General features: G+C 42.2%; 1 protein-coding gene across 1 annotated transcript in view; it reads right to left on the bottom strand.

Annotated features, from left to right (window-relative positions):
• Positions 1 to 21,793, bottom strand: part of LOC311241074 (septin-4-like) — a 293,309-nt gene extending 271,516 nt beyond the window's left edge. The window contains exon 1 of the mRNA XM_084329752.1: positions 21,525 to 21,793. Coding sequence (XP_084185878.1) covers positions 21,525 to 21,580 — 56 coding nt within the window. The 5' untranslated portion in view covers positions 21,581 to 21,793. The remainder of the gene's footprint in view (positions 1 to 21,524) is intronic.
• Positions 21,794 to 23,009: the final 1,216 nt, after the last annotated feature.

Here is a 23,009-nt window from a genome sequence, read left to right as displayed (position 1 = left end):
CCTGGTCCAAGGACACAGGGGTAATTGATATGTGGCGCTCGCTCAACCCATCCGTGAGAGATTATACTTTTTTTCTCTTCAAGACATAAGACCTTTTCCAAGACAGGATCAAGTACCTAGGGGTGAACATCACAAGAGGGGTGGAGGGGCTATACGATGCAAACTATACACAGATAAATCAGAAAATCAAGAGAGATCTAGAAAGATGGACGGTGATGCCCCTAGATTTCAGTTCAAGGATCGAAATCATTAAGATGAACATATTACCAAGGTTACTATACCTATTTCAATCCCTACCTATATTAATACCACAAAAACAATTTAGGGAATGGGATAGACAGATATCAAGATTCATTTGGGGGGGGGAAAGGCCAAGGATCAGATATGTGACTCTACAATTACCAAAGGAGAAAGGAGGGATGGCAGTACCCAGTTTAGAAAGCTATTACTATGCAGCACAGCTTAGAACAGTAGCATGCTGGTGCAATGTGAACTATGAGGCCAAATGGAAAGATATAGAAACCAAAAGAGAGGGATTCAAAGTGCAGGCACTGATAAGAGATAGGGAGCTGTTCAGAAGACAGGAACAACTACTAGATCCAATTACTAGATTCACTATAAACATATGGAACACAATAGTAAAGAAATACAAGCTAGAAAAAGAATCTAAGATACTGAGATGGATAGCACACAACAACAAATTCAGACCAGGGATAGAAGACCATGGGTTCAAGAGGTGGGAATGGGGGGGTATAACAGCAATGTGCACAATGACAGAAGGAGGGGAGATGCAGACTCTACAAAAAATTTTAAGAAAGATACGGACTAGAGAATAGGGACCACTTTAGATATTTACAGATTAGGGACTACTATAACAAGGAAATAAAGCAAGATAGAGACAAAGAACAAAATGGGGTAATTAAGATAATGGTAAAGTCATACGAAGGACGGAAGGGGAGGGTGATATCAGCACTATATCAGGCAATAATGGACAGTAAGGGAAATACAACATTGTATGTTAAAGAAAAGTGGGAAGGGGTGTTGGAAATAGAGATAACAGAGGAGGAATGGTATGACACATGTAAGACACAACAAACAACCACAGGATCAAGGATATGGAGGGAGTTTGGGTGGAAAAATATAATTAGATACTTTATAACACCAGAAATACAGGGCAATTACACACCAGCAAAGAAAACATGTTGGAGGGAGTGTGGACAGGAAGGGGCGAACCATACACACATATTCTGGGGATGTCAGAAGATAAGGCACTACGGGGAAGAGATAGGAGGAATAATAAATGAAATAATAGGATACGAAATACCCCAGGGAGGCCAAGTGTTGTATTTGGGGAATCTGTCACAAGAAGGAATCCAAGGGGAAGACAAATATTTGATTAAGATATTGATAGTGGCAGCCAAGAAAGCTTTAACTAAACTGTGGTACAAGGTAGAAGTGCCGACAAAGGATCAATGGATAGAGTTGGTAGAGGGGATACAGGAAATGGAGAGAATCACACATCTGCTGAGGCTGCAAGAAGAAAAGTTTGAATGGAAATGGGGGAAATGGGAAGAATACAGGAGGGGAAGTAACGACATCACAGAGGTTTGAAAAGGATACAAGGAAATGAATAAAAATGTAAATAAATAATGCAAATGTAGAATGGACCGAAGGACCCATGACACACTTTTTCTTTACTCATTTTGTCTATTTGTTTTATATTTATGTACTGTGTATTGTCTATGAATGTTGTCTATGTATGTTGTTGAAAAAATGAAAAAAAAAACTTAAGTTAAAAAAAAAAGACCTTTTCCAGAATTGATTATGTTTTTTCTTCCCCGCGTCTCTTTGATAGCTTTGATGTTGACTTATTGCCCATTGCACTTTCAGACCACAAAGGTATCCTGCTCAAGGGTTCTCTCAGTAAAATAACATCCCGCGCCCCTAGATGGCACTTTAACTCGACGCTGCTGAAAAATGGAGAGTTTAACTTGCAATTCAAAGAGAAGCTCACTGAATTCCTGCAGTTTAATGTTGGCTCGGTACAGGACCCCAGAATTCTATGGGATTCGGTTAAGGGTTTTATTAGAAGTAACACTACTCTCTTTGCATCTAATCTCCGCAAGGGACGTCTCTCCAAGTTGGTGGAATTGGAAAAGCTTCATGCCACGTTAGTGTTGTCACGATACTGGAATTTCGACTTCGATACGATACCTTGAAAAGTATCGATACTTCGATACCATTTCGATATTAAAAAAAAAAATATATATATATATATATATATATATATATATTTTTTTTTAAACAAATTTAGCTTTTGTTGCTGGTTGATTCTCCTCAGCTTCTCTCTGGTACTATAAGAAAAGATAAATATAACACTTTTAAAACCCTTTGTTTATCTTTAGATCACACATTTAAAAATAACTGTTCATCTCACTTCAATCATTTTTATTGCAAATGCAGAACATGGTATTTTCTCAAGCAGACAGATGTAAACACTGTAATCTGTGTTGCATGTACCTGACAAACTGAACTGTTTGTATTACAGTTAGTAACAGTTTCGATTTTTATTTAAAGATAACGAGAGAGAGAGAGAGAGAGAGAGAGAGAGAGAGAGAGAGAGAGAGAGAGAGAGAGAGAGAGAGAGAGAGAGAGAGGCTATGCTCCTCGGAGCATTTTAGTAACGTTACATTTTCAACAAGATTGCTGCTATTTAAACACTTGATGGAAACGGGGTAACGTTAACCTTATGTCGACTGTAGTAGTATGACCTCGACATAACGTTTAAACGTTAACGTTACTCCGTTTCCATGCAGTAATTATACAGGTGGGCAGCTAAGCTAATGGAGCTAACAGCTAGCAGTAGCTAACGTTAGCTGGTAGCTGTAACTTTACAACGAATCAGCTGTTGATATTATGCGCCATCAGTAGACAACGTATCATGTATTAAACTAGAGTTAATGGTTTAATGCTTCAGTCACAGTGACGTTGAAAGAGCAGTCACGAACCTCTTTCATTTCTTTATGGAGATCCACTGCACTGCTCTGCACTGCTCCGTTTACAAACTGAAGACGGCGACTGTGAGGGGGAGGGCTGGACTCGGAGCAGGCGGAGGGGCAAGCGCGCTCTGAACAGCGTGTCAACAACTTGCTGTAGAACACGCGCCAGCTGGTACCGATACTGCAGAAAGTATCGGTATTTCGGGAAATGAGTATCGAAGCCGTTTTAAATATTCAGTATCGATATGTATCGATACTTCGATATTTTTGACAACACTATGCCACGTTGATGTCCTCTATGCAGCACAACTACTCTAACCGACTGGAGTTTCAAATTAAGGTGGTAAAAAAGAGATTAACTCAATTTTAAGACAACAGTCTGAATTTCAAATGCACAGAACAAAAAACAGCACTACTACTTTCATGGCTCCAGGCCTAGCCACCTACTAGCTATGAAGATACGGGCCAGTGAACAATTTGCTGATATCCCTTCCATTAAGAACCAACAGGGGGAGGTAACCACCAACCCCAAAAAGATCAACGATACATTTCGCTCTTTTTATTCCAACCTGTACAAGTCAGAAATGGTCTTTGATCATACTAAGCTGGAGGACTTTCTTAATCAAATCAACTTACCACAGGTCTCAGAAGATGACGCTAAGCGGTTAGCTGCACCCATCACACTAGATGAGCTTAGGGAGGCGATTGCTGATATGCAATGGGGCAAGGATCCTGGTTGGGACGGCATTCCACCAGAACTCCTATCTTGCTTTCTGGGATGTACTCGGTCCCTTATTACTTTCAATGATTTTACACTCAGTCGAAGAGGGCAATTTTTCCAGAGATGTCAATATGGCGCTTATATCCGTTTTACTCAAGAAAGATAAGGACCCCACTGAATGTGGCAGCTATAGGCCCTTAAGTCTCCTCGGAGCCGATCTCAAGCTATATGCAAAGGTTCTAGCCATCCGACTTCAAAAGCATATGACATCTCTAGTTCACCCTGATCAAACTGGCTTTATAAGAGGCCGCCTGGTTACTGACAATATCAGACTGTTACTGCATGTGATTGATGCCAGCAAGGATGTTGCAGTCCCTACAGTCATGTCCTTGGACGCAATGAAGGCCTTTGACAGATTGGAGTGGTCTTATTTGTGGGCAGTTCTTAGAAGGATGGGGTTAGGTGAGGGGTTCATTCATATGATCAAAGTTCTCTACACAGGGCCTTCAGCCATGATCTTAACAGGGAAGTCCTGCTCGCCACTCTTCTGTCTCGCGCTCTTCTAGACAGGGTTGTACTCTTAGTCCCGGACTTTTCGCCTTATCTCTCGAACCTCTAGCTCAATACATAAGACAATCCCAGATTATATCTCACCATATCAGCTTATACGCAGATGATGTACTCTTATTTATGCAGAATCCCGCCATCTCTCTACCTCATCTTCTCAGCGTAATAGATGATTTTGGCAGTCTATCTGGATTTAAGATCAACTGGCCGAAATCTGCCTGCCTTTCTTCCACTTAATGAGACTGCGAAGGCTACCATTCTCCCTGCAAACATACTTATGGTGGAGCACTTTAAATGTCTTGGGATTGAAATATTTCCCACTATTAGCCAGACAGTAAGGTATAATTACTCCAGCTTGGGTGACAGGATTACAAATGACTTCAACAGATGGTTCAAATTAAAAAACTCATTACAAATACAGGCCCGTGCGTCAATAATTAAATTGAATATTTTACCCAGAATTAACTTCATCAGCTCCATGCTCCCGTTACCTCCTCCTGTTCGTTACTGGCAAAAATTGCGCTCTGCCTCATATAAATTAGTCTGGAACAACAAACGCCCATGCTTAAAGAGATTCACTGCCCAGAGGAGTAAACTCGACGTGGGTTTGGCATTTCCAGACTTCAAATATTACTTTGAAGCTTTTTCTTTGAGACCATTGATCACCTGGTTTGATTCTCAAGCAGCCGTATCCTGGCGACCATTGGAGGAGAAGATAGTATCCCCACATAGACTTCAGGATATAGTGTATACCAAAATATCAATTAAGCAATGCAATTACGATTTGGCCCTCTTATCACACATGTGATCCAGACTTGGCGGGACACCCAGAAATTGTGTACTAACCGCCATCGGTGGCATACGCATTCCCCTCTATTTAACAATCTACTCCTTATTGGACAACAGCCTATTAGGTTCCCCAGATGGGAAAAGAAAGGCATCCACACTAGAGCTGCCGCGGTATTGATTATTTCCTTATCGCACAAATTTGCAAAATATTTCCTACCGCCGGCACGCACACAAAAAATAAAAAAAAAAGTTTGAATGCATTTTTTTTTTAGTAGTAGTCTACTCTTTATAGCATATAGCCTGCCTCTAGTCTAAATGTCTATCTTTAGAGGATGACTTTGCAGCATGAATATTGTTTGGGATTCGGCAAGCACGCATTAGTTATTGAAAGTGAAACACGGATGCGCAGTTCACTCGGTGTCGCGGGCACCCCCCCCGACCCTTTCTTATTATTATTACTATAAAGTTACTACTTTATAATAAAGGCATTCGTTTTGTGGCATTGACATTATATAGTTATGCGTTCAATAACATCAGCGTATTTACCGGACCATAGCAAGCAATACTCTATTCATATCTCAGTTCCTTTCTTTGCTCAGAGCGTGCGTTGTCCCATTCTGCGGTCTGTTAATAAAGTTTTCAATCAGACAAGTGTATAGAACGAAGGGCTTTTATTATAACATTCGTTGCAGACAGTAAAATCATTATGTCTCGTTTAGTACTCCTGAAGAGCGATGATAGTCCACTCCGGCGGAGAGTTAAAGCTAACGTTATTAGCCGTGTTGTGATGTGCTGACATTCAGGAAGTAAAAACGTGTGACGCGTCTCTCTTCTGACCAATCAGTGGTCTGCAATGTTTCACGTGACTTTTCTGGTACCCAATAGGGTCGCTTGGAACCTCGATAGACGAGTAGGGTATATCTGCAGAGCCGCAAGCCCAACGAGAGGAGGGTAAATTATTATTATTATTATAAAAAACAGCGGTGACGCGGTATTCAGCCTACTCTGCGGTGGCCGTGATGTAACAGCGATACCGCGGTAATGCGGTAATCGCGGCAGCTCTAATCCACACGTTGGGGGATATCTTCGATAACTCTGGTCTCTGCTCTTTCCAGGATCTATCCAACGGGATCTATCCAACGGATATACTGACACTGTGACACAATATCCTCATACATCAACTTCTCGGAAGACAGGTGTATTCCATCAAAGATGATGACTGTCTATGACAATAATAAGCCATGGTTTAATAAAGAGGTTAAAAGTCTCTGGGTTAAGAAGAATCAGGCTTTTAAAAGTAGAGATGCAGATCTCTATAAAATTGCCAGGTATGAATTTGAACGAAGCGTGAAAACAGCTACTAAGTACAGAGATAGTCTTGAGGACAAATTGAAAGCTGGGGACACAAAAGCGGTTTGGCAGAGTCTACACATGATTACTGGGTTCAAGAATAAACAGTCAGCTCAGAATGTGGACCCCCTACTCCCTGGCAAGCTTAATGAATTTTATTGCGGATTTGATGTGCACTCAGGTGATCAACCTAGGGTAGCTGATAGAATGGGGCCTGTAACCCCCCCCCCCTTTGTAGTCGAGGAGCACCAAGTTAGAGCCTTACTTCGCAAACAAAATGTTAGGAAGGCTGCAGGGCCAGACAATGTGTCTACTTTTACCCTGAAAAATGGTGCTGACCAACTTGCTACTGTTTTTACAGATCTTTTTAATTAGTCTCTCAGCACACTTAAATCTGCCACAGTCATACCTGTGCCCAAGAAATCTAGCACTGCTTGTCTGAATGATTACAGGCCTGTCGCTCTGACCTCTGTCATTATGAAGGTGTTCGAGCGGCTTGTCTGTGATAATTTATCGAGTATTGTTAAATTAGACATGTATCAGTTTGCTTATCAGCCCAACAGGTATGTAGGGGATGCTGTATCTATGTGTTTACACACCATCCTGCAGCACCTGGAGGCCTCTGCCACTTATGTACGAATTTTGTTTATTGATTTTAGTTCAGCGTTTAACACGATTGTGCCTTTTAAACTATTTGAAAAACTTAAATTGCTAGGAATCGATGAGTCTGTGCTATTTTATTCTCGATTTTCTCTCAGACAGAGAACAAGTGGTTAAAATAGGTCATTTGTTCTCTAGATCCAGGACCTTGAACACCGGGGCCCCCCAGGGCTGTGTTCTCTCTCCTCTGCTCTACTGTCTATACACCAATGACTGTGCCTCCCACTCCCGATTCTGTCAGATTTTTTAAATATGCGGATGACACAACAGTAGTGGGATTAATTAAGAACGGGATGAATCGGCCTACAGAGCTGAAGTTGATAGCTTTGCTGTATGGTGCAAGGAGAACGACCTGCTTTTAAACATATCTAAGACATGAAATTATAGTTGACTTCCGGCGCAGGGAGGCAGTCCACCCTTCTCTGTACATAAACGGCCAGCAGGTGGATAGGGTAGACAGTTTTAAATTCCTCTGCATCACCATATGTGATAACTTAAAATGGGAAGTTAACACCAGCCTCATAATTAGCAAAGCCCACCAGAGGCTCCACTCCCTGCGCCAGCTTAAAAAGTTTGGTGTGTCCAGGGAGGCAATGCTCAGCTTTTACAGAGCCACTGTGGAGTGTCCTTACCTTCTCAATGACTGTGTGGTACGGAAACACCACAGTCCATGATAGGGGACATCTAGAAAGAACTGTACGCACAGCGTCAAAAATCATCGGCTGTGATCTCCCTTCTGTGGCCTCCATTTATGGCACACAAATCAGGCGGAAAGGGGAGAAGGTGATCAGTGACCCCTCTCACCCTGCTTTCTACCTTTTTAACCCCGTTCCCTCTGGCAGAAGACTCCAAAGTCTCAGGTGCAGGACATCCCGTTTTAAAAACAGTATATACCCCGAGGCTGTCCGTCACCTGAACTCTAGTCCAAATGCACAGGCACTTTGCACCACAAGGGCTAGCACCAGCCGACAGGCACTTTAAGGCAATATGCACTTTAAACTGGAACACTGAGCTATTTATTTTAGGTACTGTAGCATTTTTTTTTTATTGTTTGTGTAAAACTTTTATTGTGGGGATTATATTGCATGTATTCTTGTGTTTTTATATTGTATGTTTTATACTGTATGTACTGTATGTGCTGGCACCAAGACAAATCCCAATCAACCATGTGTTGAAATGGCAATAATATTTTCTATTCTATATGATCTCCGCTGAACTTCCTTTTTCTTTTATTTACAAATAAGGGCAGCTCTGAAGGCTCATGGCGTTCCATGGGATGCTCCACTAGAACATCACAGATTTCACAAATTCTTTTATGACAAGGAGACATCGAGAGGCTTAGTTTCTGACTTTTATCGCCATTTACTTATGTCCTCGTATAAGGACCTCCCCCTGGATACAATTTGGAGAAAGGTTGTCCCGGAGTTGGATGTAGATTTTGATTGGGATACAGTCTGGGAGAATGTCCGGCTATCCTCACGCAACCCAGATCACCAACAGATTCATCTAAAAAAAATTCACAGAACTTAATATCTGACCCCTAGAGACGATTGAATCTAATGGGTCTCAGACCTGACTCTCGATGTACCTTATGTCCAAACGGTGTCACCGGAACATTTATGCATATGTACTGGGAATGTCCTCCTGTTGAGCTATTCTGGGAAAATGTTACCCCTCAGCTATTTTCTCTCTGACCATACCCGTTTCTCCTTCTGTATTTCTATTGAATGACGTTTCTCAATTACCGACCTCTACACATGTGAAAAGGCTGATTCTAGCCGGCCTCACAGCCGCCAAAAATGTATTGCCTCACGATGGATACACCCAGACAAACTATGCCCGAAGGGATTCTCACTTATCTTGATGTGATCTATCTGGAGATATCCACTGCACGTGTTATAGGGGTTAATGAGTCTAATATCGCGATCTGGTTGGCTGCTGTTGCAAAGCTAAAAGAGCGCATATAACTCTCGATTACTGAATAATATATTGTGTATGTAACTCACGTTGAGGTCCTAGGGTGGGGGGGGGGGGGGAGTGAGCGAGTCCCCATGTAGTTTTTTTTTTTCTTTCTTTCTTTTTTATATTTAATTATGTATATGTATTGGGCCCTTTTGGCTGTGGGTCTGATGGTCGCGGGCTCGGGATGGGGGGGGGGCCCTGGTTCAGGGTCTCGGCGAGTCAGGGTGTTAAAGAGGCATGATGCTTTGACTCGCTGGGGCGCCGGACTCTGGGTCCTCGAGGGTTGGGGATCGTGGCTGCCGTGTCTGGTGATGGAGGGGGCTCAAGATGGTCACTATACAGTCTGTCTCTATTATTGTCTTGTCATTATTGTAATAAGTTACTGTCCTGTGATGTCTTTTTATCTATTATTATTATAGTATAAAATAAAAAAGATTTGATCACAAAAAAAAAGAACAACAATTCAGTACATTTATATCTATGTGTTAATTTGTTACATTTTGTTTCACTAAGTTAGGAAAGTAATGTTTTAAGTCAAGCCTGATGTTGCCTTGCACAAAATAATGATCCCAGTCTCTTCCACACAGTGAGGCATACAGTTTATTAATTGAACAATGGGTATCGGATCGGTATCGGCCGATACACAAAGCCCAGGTATCAGTATCGGGACTGAAAAAGTCGGATCGGTGCATCCCTATACAACTGTACTATAAAGGCTACTGTCTGGTGGACATACAACTGTAATATATAAAGGCTACTGTCTGTGTATTTCTGTATGACAAATGATAAAGAAACTTGAAACTTGGTGGACATACAACTGTACTATAAAGGCTACTGTCTGGACATACAACTGTACTATAAAGGCTACTGTCTGGACCAGGCCACGTGAGCGGATCGGCGCGGCCGAGAAATCCGCTCTTCGCTCTTTAAAGCTTGGTCCGCTCCGCTAATCGCTCATGTTGACCCCGCCCCCAAGTCGCTCTCCGCTCGCTCACCTTGAATCGAGCGCTCCCCGCTCCCCGCGCCAGATCGCTCTGCAGATTTTTTTTTTGGAGCATGGTGTAAATTAGCTCAAACTACAACAGTCTACACCCCCTGGGCCCCTTAACAATTGTTTGTATTGAGCCGCATTGTAATTGTACCCATTCTGCTATGTTAAATAACGTTGTTTATCCATTCACTAGCTCTATTAAGCGATGATAGGCTAGCCGAGCCACAATGCTATGGTCGCTGCCATTAACGTTAGCATGTAAGCTAACGACAACAACAATGGCGTCGATACTTTTTCTAACAGGAGTGAGTGACAAAGCCTGAACAGGATATCACAGGTTCACCCTTCTCATTGGTTGAAAATGGCCTTCATGTTTGTACATCGCCATCTGTTGCTTTGGCATTGTACTGCATGTATATATTACATCAACAGTGTTAAACCACTGTGAGCGGCCTGGAGTGGATTGGAGCGGAGGAGAACTCTCGCTCCGGACGTCGCGCCGACTCATTTTAAAACCCACTCCTCGCTCACGTCAAAACCGCCCGCTCCGCGCCCCGCGCCGCTCACATGGCCTGGTCTGGACATACAACTGTACTATAAAGGCTACAGTCTGGACATACAACTGCAGTGTGCGTTCCTCATATCAACACTGATTACGTGCACGCGCGCTCCCGCGCATGCGCATAAATGTTCCCTCGCTTAAGCACAGACTAAATACGATGCCTAATTGCCTCTACGAATGGAATGTAACACATTTCATTCACAAGTTAGGTGTGAATGTATCTGAGAACGTATTTAACACACCTGACGACCGGCGCTATTGATATGCAAAGTAGCCCAGGTGGGTACTTATAGCGAGTTGGCGAGTGCAGCGCATTCCTGTGTGCACGCGTGTGCCGTGCACATCCGCGCGTGTGTGTGCCCGCGCTTCTGCTTACAAAACTTTGGCTGCACTGCGTGCAACCCCGTCCCAACTGTACTATAAAGGCTACTGTCTGGTGGACATACAACTGTACTATAAGCTACTGTCTATAAAGGCTACTGTTTGGACATACAACTGCACTATAAAGGCTACCGTCTGGTGGATATACAACTGTACTATAAAGGCTACCGTCTGGTGGATATACAACTGTACTATAAAGGCTACCGTCTGGTGGACATACAACTGTACTATAAAGGCTACTGTGTCTGGTGGACATACAACTGTACTATAAAGGCTACTGGTTGATTTCTCTTGCGGTTCCCTCTTTTTACCTGTAATAGAAGGTCCTCCACCAATAACAGTTGTGGAGACCACTAGTGCTGTGACAAACTGTCAAAAAGGGCTTTAGTTTTTGAGATACCCCTACCGGAGGTAGAACAAAACACAACCATGTTTTTCCTCATCCCTAAGGTCTCCCATATATGAAATGGATTCTTGTATAAAAATATTTTACTGCAAAACTTGTTAAATTGATAGATATTGTTATACACTCCCAAAGGAAAAAAGAACCAAAATATAGCCTGGCCGTATGGGAGTTGAGACATATAAACTCATGTAGATTAATAATACAAGCTCCAAGAGCTTTCAAATTTGACATGCTAGCAGTCAGACAGTTGCTTAACATAATAGAAAAACCTGGATTGAATATCTTTATGCATGTAGGAAATATATACCTATGTACACATACTTAAAATAAGCGGAAATGTAAAAAATGTATATCTATGCAGAATGTTCTCATTTACTTTGTAGTAGCTCTGTCATGGATTGTCATAGAAACACATATGAGGGCTTTTTCGGAAAGGAATAGTTGTGCTGAATCCAGCAATACCACATGTGTAAATATAGCATGCATGGTCAGGGAGTTACATCAGTGTATGAGGTGTCCTAAATGAAAGAAAATTAAACATTGACATAATGAAGTCTTCAGTCCAAAGGCCATTATCAGTGGTGAGAAGCATGTTGACAAATTCAATGTTACTGCAAAGTAAAGTCACTTGAGGTAATGTTCTGGTCTATAATGTTAATATATTTATGATACATTTAATAAATTATACATGTCATATGATAAATTTTATGATACTTCATATGGAAACAAAGATCCAATTGAATCAGGTTGAAATTGAAATAGAACACCTTTATTTCAATCTACTGCATTCTAAGCCCCCTGCTGTATTCACTGTACACACATGACTGTGTGGCCAGGTTCAGCTCCAACTCCATAGTGAAGTTTGCGGACAACACGTGGTGGTGGGGCTGATCTCTAATAATGACGAGAAGGCCTACCGGGAGGAGGTTGATGTACTGGCACGCTGGTGCCGGGATAACAGCCTACTCCTGAACATTGGTAAAACCAAAGAGCTGATCGTGGATTTTAGGAGAATACAGCAGGGGACACACGTCACTGCAGATAAATGGGGCTATTGTGGACAGGGTGAGCAGTTTCAAGTACCTGGGAGTCCACATCACAGAGGACCTGACATGGTCAACACACATAGATTCTGTGGTGAAAAAGGCGAAACAGTGCCTCTATCACCTGAGACAGTTAAGGAAGTTCAGAGTATTGGGGAAGATACTCCACTCCTTCTATTCCGGGGCTGTAGAGAGCATTCTGACTGGAAACATCACTGCCTGGTTTGGAAACAGCACGGCACAGTACAGGAAGGCCCTACAGAGAGTGGTGCGCTCAGCAGAGCGTACTACGGGTATTGCACTACCACCCCTGCAGGACTTATAACAGGAGGTACAAATCCCGAGCCTGCAGAATAATGAAAGACCCCAACCACCCCAACAACAGCCTGTTCAAGCTGCTGCGGTCAGGCAAGTGCCTACGTACACACGCTATGAGCACAGAGAGACTCCGGCTCAGCTTCTTCCCCCAGGCCATCAGAACACTGAACACTGAACTCTCCACTCACAAGTACACATGAACACACACACACACACACACACACACACACACACACACACACACACGCAAAAAAGGAAAGAACAGGTGTGGTTCTTGTATAGTTTAGATATAGTAAGTAATACATAATGACAGAGTTAAAATTGTATATTGTATAGTAGTGTACATAGGAACCAGTGCCTTCTCAGGAATTTAGCATGTCTATTTTTATCATGCACATCTTATGCCTTACCTGTTTTTTTTCTATGTCTATTTTATTATTGTATTATTGCACAATCGATGTGGGCATGACCACCCACATGTCACTGTATGCCCTGGTATGTATGTGACAAATAAACCTCTTGATTCTTGATTCTAGCAACACATCACCGTCACTCATCCACATTATCATCAGTGACTAAATTGATCATATTTGGGCAGTCAGGGAAAGAGCAAGAGCAAAACTCAGTGCAAGTCAAGCCCACTGAAAGACATTTGCATTTGCTGACATCATTGCAGTTTCCATCTTTAGGTGGGTGATGTCTCGAACTTCCTTATGTGCCGGTGCTTTCTGGAACATCACAGGTTCAATGGTCCCATCTTCTCTGAGCCTCCACCCTCTACCAACTGGGTTCCAGAGAAGAGGCTTGGCCAGATGGCTGTGACACCACACTGCTGTTTGCTACAAGGCTCTCAACACATGTTGCTGTAAGGCATCTTCTGTTGGGGGTAGATTTGCATCTGATTAATCTGTGGTAGATGCTAGTGTGTACCTCTGCTCATCCAGGTTGGTGCAAGGACGTCCATTCTCCATTTTCTTTTGACCATACAGGAGGAGGGCATACTGTGTTCTCTGAAGAGATTCTCTGTGGCCCTGTATTGGTTATGTAGTTGCTGACGACAAAGCTACATAGAGCAGCCTTGTTCCCACTGATCCTCAGGTATTTCCTGTAGTTAGGAACACTAGATTGTCCTGTGATCATATGTGTTGGTCTGCTGGTTTGGATGGTGCCTCTTCTTTGCCTTTTGTCTTTGATTGAGTGTTGATGGTCATATTTGTCAAACACTATAAAAAACGCAGTTGATGCCTTCCTTTCCCATTAATGTTGCTAATGGGACACACTCACCCAGATCATTGTATGTCTGAAAGGGTCACAGAGGATCTCTTCAGAGAACACAGTCATCTTGGCAGGTGGCTTTGAAAATGGTGAGGAGGTTAAGACGATTAGCAAGTCAGGCCTTGACAGCTTGACAGATCTTTATAGTGACCAGGAGGAGGCTGACACAAGATTGGTGTTACATGCAATACACCTTGCACAGTCACATTCTCGTCTCATTGTCAAATGTGATGATACAGATGTACTGGTTTTGCTTGTGTACTATTCAAGCAAAGGGATGTTTGGATCCTCAACAGTGTTCATGCACTCTGGACATGGCCCAAAGGAAAGATCCATCGATCAGAAGCTTGGAGCAGCACTTTGTGAGTGTTTACCTGCATGCCACGCCCTCACAGGTTGCGTTACCACAAGCAGCTTGTACAGAATTGGGAAGACCACTGCCTTCAGAAGACTGAAGACCCATCTGAGTGAGTTAATAGAAATGGCCAATTTTAGACTGTCTGAAAGCCTAGAGGAGACTTTTCCTGTGGCAAGAAAGTATGCCCTCCTCCTGTATGGCCAAAAGAAAATGGAGAATGGATGTCCTTGCACCAACGTGGATGAGCTGAGGTACACACTAGCATCTACCACAGATTCATCAGCTGCAAATCTACCCCCAACAGAAGATGCCTTCCAGCAACATGTGTTGAGAGCCTTGTACCAAACAGCCATCTGGCCAAGCCTCTTCTCTGGAACCCAGTTGGTAGAGGGTGGAGGCTCAGAGAAGATGGGACCATTGAACCTGTGATGTTCCAGAAAGCACCGGCACCTAAGGAAGTTTGAGACATCACCCACCTGTACTGTAAAGATGGAAACTGCAATTGATTGATTGATTGAAAACTTTATTAACAGATTGCAGAATGGGTACAATACAGTACAGCTCAATACACACAATTGTTAAGGGGATGCAGACCAGAGAAAGACTTTCGTCTTGTTTACATCAGGGTCCCCCATTTTCAATTCATCATAACATATATGACATACATGACATACAGATAGACAATGATGCCAGCAAATCCCAATGTCTTTCAGTGGGCTTGACTTGCACTGAGTTTTGCTCTTGCTCTTTCCCTGACTGCCCAAATATGATCCATTTAGTCACTGATGATAATGTGGATGAGTGACGTTGATGTGTTGCTAGAATCAAGAATCAAGAGGTTTATTTGTCACATACATACCAGGGCATACAGTGAAATGCGGGTGGTCATGCCTGCATCGATTGTGCAATAATACAATAATAAAATAGACATCGAAAAAAAACAGGTAAGACATAAGATGTGCATGATAAAAATAGACATGCTAAATTCCTGAGAAGGCATTGGTTCCTATGTACACTACTATACAATATAAAATTTTAACTCTGTTATTATGTTTTACTTACTATATCTAAACTATACAAGAACCACATCTGTTCTTTCCTTAAAGTGACTTTTATATTCTTCATTCCTTTAAAGTGACTTTTCCATTTAGTTTAAAGTGATTGTTTAAAGCGGTTGCAGCGTGTGTGTGTGTGTGTGTGTGTGTGTGTGTGTGTGTGTGTGTGTGTGTGTGTGTGTGTGTGTGTGTGTGTGTGTGTGTGTGTGTGTGTGTGTGTGTGTGTGTGTGTGTGTGTGTGTGTGTGTGTGTGTGTGTGTGTGTGTGTGTGTGTGTGTGTGTGTGTGTGTGTGTGTGTGTGTGTGTGTGTGTGTGTGTGTGTGTGTGTGTGTGTGTGTGTGTGTGAGAGTTCAGTGTTCTGATGGCCTGGGGAAGGAAGCTGAGCCGGAGTCTCTCTGTGCTCATAGCGTGTGTACGTAGGCGCTTGCCTGACCGCAGCAGCTTGAACAGGCTGTTGTTGGGGTGGTGGGGGTCTTTCATTATTCTGCAGGCTCTGGATTTGCACCTGAACTTCCTTAACTGTCTCAGGTGATAGATGCGCTGTTTCGCCTTTTTCACCACAGAATCTATGTGTGTTGACCATGTCATGTCCTCTGTGATGTGTACTCCCAGGTAATTGAAGCTGCTCACCCTGTCCACGGTAGCCCCGTTTATCATCAGTGGTGTGTGTGTCTCCTGCTGTATTCTCCTAAAATACACTATCAGCTCTTTGGTTTTACCAATGTTCAGGAGTAGGCTGTTATCCCGGCACCAGCGTGCCAGTTCATCAACCTCCTCCCGATAGGCCTTCTCGTCATTATTAGAGATCAGCCCCACCACCACTGTGTCGTCCGCAAACTTCACTATGGAGTTGGAGCTGAACCTGGCCACACAGTCATGTGTGTACAGCAGCGTTTCCGTTAGCCGGTAATTACCGGTTTTTGACCGGCAAAATCTGTTGAAGTCCGACTTATTTAATATCTCCGGTCTTAATGTCCGGTGAAAATAATTCCCTGAGTCTAAGCACAATTTGATTATTTGAATTGTATTAAAATAGGCTAAAATTAAATAGCCTATGCGATGAACGAAACGATCATTACATTTGTTTCCTCGTTGCTTCTAATAATGACAACGACGTTGTCGGCGAGAGCTTAGTGCTGGGTGTGCGAGTGCATGTGAAGCTGCAGAGCCAGAGAGGCAGCAGCACAATGCAGTATTCCATCAGTACTCCAATTCGGCCATTTTCAGCCAATGTTGGGTGGGGGGCGCTGTTGTGCGGTTCCCAGAAAAGAGCCAATAACAGCTGGATCAGCTTCTCTGCAGCGCCATACTCTTTGCAAATAAGTCGTTGCGAGGTGGAGAGAGTCGTCACGCAAACCACGATAATGTTGCCGTCTCTCTGCTTTCTCAGTTCTTCGCTTGATATAATTAATACAAATGTCCAATATAACGGAATTCGTTAGCTCATAAAAATGTGATTATAACAGACTGCTGTTTAGTGTCGGACCGACTGCCCACATACGCGGTCTATTTTAGTTCAAGTCAGCAGCAGCACGGAGTATCGAGGGACTTATTTTATTTGGAATATATTAATTAATGACTGTATACGCAAAAGTAGCCTAGTTTTAAGTAATAATATTATAAATCTACATGCCTTGAGGATGACATTCTTTATTCTAAACTATGACCGGAATTAATCTCATTTGTCCGGTAGATTGAAATCTTGCAGGTCACGGAGACCGACAACAATTTTTTCTAACGGAAACCCTGGTGTACAGTGAATACAGCAGGGGGCTCAGAACGCAGTAGATTGAAATAAAGGTGTTCTATTTCTATCTCAACCTGATTCAATTGGATCTTTGTTTCCATATGAAGTATCATAAAATGTATCATATGAAATGTATAATTTATTAAATGTATCATAAATATATTAACATTATAGACCAGAACATTACCTCAAGTGACTTTACTTTGCAGTAACATTGAATTTGTCAACATGCTTCTCACCACTGATAATGGGCTTTGGACTGAAGACTTCATTATGTCAATGTTTAATTTTCTTTCATTTAGGACACCTCATACATTTACTGATGTAACTCCCTGACCATGCATGCATATATATTTACACATGTGGTGTTGCTGGATTCAGCACAACCACACCTTTCCGAAAAAGCCCTCATCTGTGTTTCTATGACAATCCATGGCAGAGCTACTACAAAGTAAATGAGAACATTCTGCATAGATATTAATTTTTTACATTTCCGCTTATTTTAAATATGTGTACATAGGTATATATTTCCTACATGCATAAAGATATTCACATCCAGTTTTTTCTATTATGTTAAGCAACTGTCTGACTGCTAGCATGTCAAGTTTGAAAGCTCCTGGAGCTTGTATTATTAATCTACATGAGTTTATATGTCTCAACTCCCATACGGCCAGGCTATATTTTGGTTCTTTTTTCCTTTGGGGGTGTATAACAATATCTATCAATTTAACAAGTTTTGCAGTAAAATATTTTTATACAAGAATCCATTTCATATATGGGAGACCTTAGAGATGAGGAAAAACATTCTTGTGTTTTGTTCTACCTCTGGTAGGTAGGGGTATCTCAACATTTTGGGGGCATTGTCACTGGGCTACACAGTGGTTTGGTGATGGCAGTGATCCTTGGTTGTGGAATGCCGTCTGCTAGCCTCTGTTACGGACTACCTCCGACTGCTTCTTCACACCCAGACCTCCTTCTAAGTCTCCCAATAGACACCGTTTTGCCCTGGCCTGGAATCAGTCGCAGACGCCAGACGGTGTTCATTTGTCTTTTGCAAAAAAGGGGCATGTTTGTTAAATGGATAAGGTATCTAAATTAGTCTGGCCTAGATTCCAATTTGAGCTAAAAAGGCAACATCTAAAACATGGAAGGGTCCAAGTTTGATATTGAGTGGTAAAGCAAGATGTCTCTGAAATAGACAATAACCAACATGATAATATACCTCGTAACCCGTCTTCAAAAACATGCCGGGTGGTGGTCATAGCTCGATAGGTAGAGCACTGCACCAAAATTAGGAATTTGATTCAGAATGGAGTCACCCATACTGAAAATGCATGCACTTATTGTAAGGTGATTTGAATAAAAGAGTATCCGCCAAATGGCAGATATCCAAGACAACTCCTGGTGATAGGCTGATGAAAGTACCATCTAGTTCTAGTATCTACCCAAATGTGAGTTCCTCTTAGAATCAGAACCAGAATCGGGAGTTTTTCCTGACTCTTGTTTCCTATACAAGAGTCGAGGAAAGCAGATGTGGCGAAACGCGTGAAGTCCAAACAATCAGGAAATTCCGAGAGAAGCAGATGGATTCAGGACAAATTCTGTCAAATTTCACTTCCTGCCGAAGAGCACTTTCCTCTTCCATATTCTGCCTCCGTCTATCCAGGGGCGTATCTAGACCCAGCACTCTACTGGGGCACAGAAGTATCTGAAGAAATTTTTTTTTATCAGTAGGGCACGTGCCCATCGGCGTATTTAGACCACCATCAGTAAGGCACGTGCCCTACTGATGATCATCTGTGCCCCACTGATCATTTTTTCTTTTCTTTTTGACAAATGTTTTTTATTTTCCCTTTTTAACATGATCAAATAATTATAATATTTTTTACTTCACTTTGAAATATTATAGTGAAATATTTTGCACTGTTGTCGCATTTATCTTGTTGAAATCCTCCAACAGGCTCTTTTTTGTAAGTTGACTGGTTTGCACACCAATAATACAGTGCAATAATAGAATAGTAGAATAGATAGTAAAATTATGCAATAGAATGGCCAGAGTAAAATAGTGCTACAGTACAATCAACAGCGGGGTGTATTAGAAGGCTATGGTGAAGAGGTAAGTTTTTAGCTTATTTCTGAAAATATTAAGAGATCTAGCTTCCCTAATGTCCATAGGTAGTGTGTTCCATAACTTTGGTGCATAGTTAGCAAAGGCTGCATCCCCGATTTTCTTTAGACTGTGGCTTGGAACCTTCAATAGACCAGTAGTAGATGATCGCAATGTTTATACTTTGTATATAAGGAGGAGGACCTTGAAATCAATTCTAAATGTTACCGGAAGCCAGTGTAGGTTACTTACTTGTAACTTCAGGTTTGATCCAAGGAGTAAGTTGCCCCATATTGCTCTGTAACATTTCTCTTTTTGTTATAGGACCGACTAGTAGGATTTCAGTTTTGCCCTCATTTAATTTTAGGAAGTTGTTCGTCATCCATTTGTTTATTGCTAAGAGACAGGCGGAAATAGAGTTTATAGTGGTGTGATCATTTGGTTCAGCAGAGATGTACAATTGTGTGTCATCTGCGTAACTATGGAAACATACATTGTGCTTTCTAATGATGTCTCCTCAATGTTCAATGCAATGTTCAATGCAAGTAAAGCACTTTAAACTTTAAGTATGACTAAATGCTTTCTTGACTATATATATATAGTAACTGTTCCAAAATGCATAGATTTCTATGTATTTTAGGGGATTGGGGGGCTAGCTCTTTTTAATATAAATGTCAGATTGTTTTATTTATTTCATTTATTTCATAGATTTCTATGCATTTCAGGAGTTTGGGGGGCTGGCTCCCCAAAATAATTAAATAACATAACCCTAACCTAACCCTAAAACCGAAATAAAGTATAAAAAAAAAAGAAAAGTTCAGATACTTCTGTGCCCCAGTAGAGTGCTGTGTCTAGATACGCCCCTGCACGAGCCCTACTGACAGTGGTCTAAATACGCCGATGCGTCTATCACTCCATCCCAACTCTGGATCAGCCAGATGTTTCAATGTGATGTCACTGGGCATACTGCTAAAACCAAAGGAATTAACCTGAGCCAAATGGTCATTGTGTGCCTGAGAAGAAATCAGACTACTTTACAAGATTACTTTATCGAATTTGGGGAGTGGGAGAGCCATTGATAAAACAAGGCTATACACACAGGTACATACAGCATATTATCCAACTATTTGTGTCTGAGAATAATAGAATGACCTTTACTGTACAGTAACTTGTAATGAATCAAGGTCGATCCTATAACGTCTCTGCAGACATTCTAGGCTACTGCTATTACAGTCATTTTCATAACCAAAGCCGATCAAACCGGTCTGTTTGGCCGTTTGGCTGGCCTGGTTGAGCTGCAGTTCAAAATGTCTCTTTTTAACTGACCATCAAACATCGTCTAATACTTAATGTATTTTTACAAAGATTATTTTCTCTCAATGAAATGCACTTGTTCCAAGTCTTGGGACGCAGAGTGAGATCATACACGCCAGGCCTATTCAACGACCCAAAACGTTTAAACCGCCTGACATGACAGTATGACAAAGTGACCGAAAATAGTTTAGTTTACGACCGCTCTTAAGTAAATAGGCAAACACGTCTGGCCGGATAGAGTATTCGTGGGATTCTACGTGGTCCTCTGGGACATCTCCCTCTCTAAAAGCCTCGGTTTATCGGCATAACGAGCAATCCATCTCAGCCCCGTTCCAAAAATAGTCCCGTGTGTGGTGTGACGTCTGGTGTGTACTCGGTACAATTCTTGCATAACTATAGAATTGCTGTGTGAGCTGCCTCCTCATGTATGTATCTTGTCTCTCGTGGAGGCGAGATCGCCTTTATTGGCTTTTTAGCAGAATGATCTGTTCCCAGAAATGCGTTGCATTGATTGATTGATTGAAAACTTTATTAACAGATTGCAGAATGGGTACAATACAGTACAGCTCAATACACACAATTGTTAAGGGGATGCAGACCAGAGAAAGACTTTCGTCTTGCAGGCTTCCCCCTAGCCAATCAGCTGATACCTACAAACACCTGAGGAGACTTGAGCAGGATCTCTTTCTTCAATGAAGAACGAGATACTGTAGGTTCACCGCTGGCTGGCTCCACGGAGTCCACGCAGTATATGTGAATACATTAACAACACAACGTGGAACTAAAGTGGCAGGAGACGAATAGAACGCGTATTGCGGTGCGATGCTAGATGCCCTGGGAGATGCGCAATTAAATTCCACATAATAAGTACATCATCTGAACAACATCCCTCTCACACCGACAGTATGAGCCTTCATACTCACCGTGGTTGAACATCACGGACCGAAACCGGTTGTTTGTGGACGAATTTTCCATTTTGCAAAGTTGTTTTTCCTTTCACCAGTCAGCGCTAAAACGCAACGGCTTCTGCCCGTCCCGGGGTTTTAAATTGTATTCCTTATACGTTTTCTCCAACGCTGGATACAATGGAACTTATGATAATAACCCTGCAACCCAAGGGTTTGATAATCACACAGCCTCGTTCTTGCCTCTCAAGCGTAAACCACACACTGGCATCTGTTGCTGTTTCTGGAGCTTTTTAAACGGCGCACCGTTCACCCAGCCAGCCAGCCAGCCTCCTGCCCAGACTGACATGACGTCACGGTGTCCGAGCTGAGACAGAGGCGGAATGAAAACAATCGCACATGGACGCGCACGCAAGGTGGTACATACAGTCACGTGCACCTTACAAATCGCCATTTAAAGAACGCTCATCAGTGCGAAGGTCTCCGATAGCCTATAGCCTACTATTTTGCTTTCATGATATGAACATTCGATTTGAGTAGATAAAAATGTATTGCCATCGTACAGCAGCACAAGTACATTAGTACAATGCAAAATAGTTGGCATCTAACTATAGTGCAAGGTAACACCAGTGGTGCAGTCGTAATATGGGAAATGCCCAAACGCCACGTGCACGCGCGCTCCCGCGCACGCGCATACATGTTCCCTCGGTTGCGCACAGAACAGATGATTATTATGCATAAATGTTTTAAATGTAATTGTAGTTACAATTTCTTTAATTGAATTAACTTAAACTAGAAAAGCAAATACAAACTAAATTAACAATGTAACTTAGAGTTAGTTTACAGAAGGACAGTTTCCTTCAGCGACTCCCCACCTCCGAGGACTCATTGACGCTGGTGGAGAGGCGGTAGTGGAGGAGAGGAGTCCGTTGTTATGCTATCGGTATCCTATTATTATGCAAAGTCTAGGTGATAAGTGCCGGCCGGCGCGACGAGTCCAGTGACAATAACGCATTTTTGTGTGCGCGCGTGCACATCCGCGCGCACTTCTGCCTCAGTGACCTATACCTAAACAGCGTTTAACCGTAATATACAGTGTAACACGTTATTAAGTGGAATAACAAAACTATTTAGTAAATATGCTAATTTGATTATGTACATTATTATTATGTACAGTGATACAAGTATAAATATACTATGGCAGTAAGTCATTACGCTAGCGGTATAAATAATAAGAGTAGGTATCGTTGTTGAATTAAGGGACTCTGTGTGGGGATGTTAGTGACTGTCTAACTGTACATATGACTGTTTACACCTGTAACTGTCTACCTGTGTATATCATCGTCTCCACCAGATATAGCCAGTTGTGTATATATATCTGTCTCCACTGGAGGGCGCTCTAGGTGTAGCTACCTGAGTATTCTACCATAGAGGTAACTATAAAAGAGATTGTTCCCACCCATTTCTTTCTCTTCTCCAACGGCTCTCAACGAGAGCAG

The sequence above is a fragment of the Notolepis coatsorum genome, assembly GCF_963971535.1.
Source record: "Notolepis coatsorum genome assembly, chromosome: 1".
In the NCBI taxonomy this organism is placed as follows: domain Eukaryota; kingdom Metazoa; phylum Chordata; class Actinopteri; order Aulopiformes; family Paralepididae; genus Notolepis; species Notolepis coatsorum.
The sequence above is the reverse complement of the archived record's forward strand: the minus strand, read 5'-3'. Positions and strand labels throughout refer to the sequence as shown.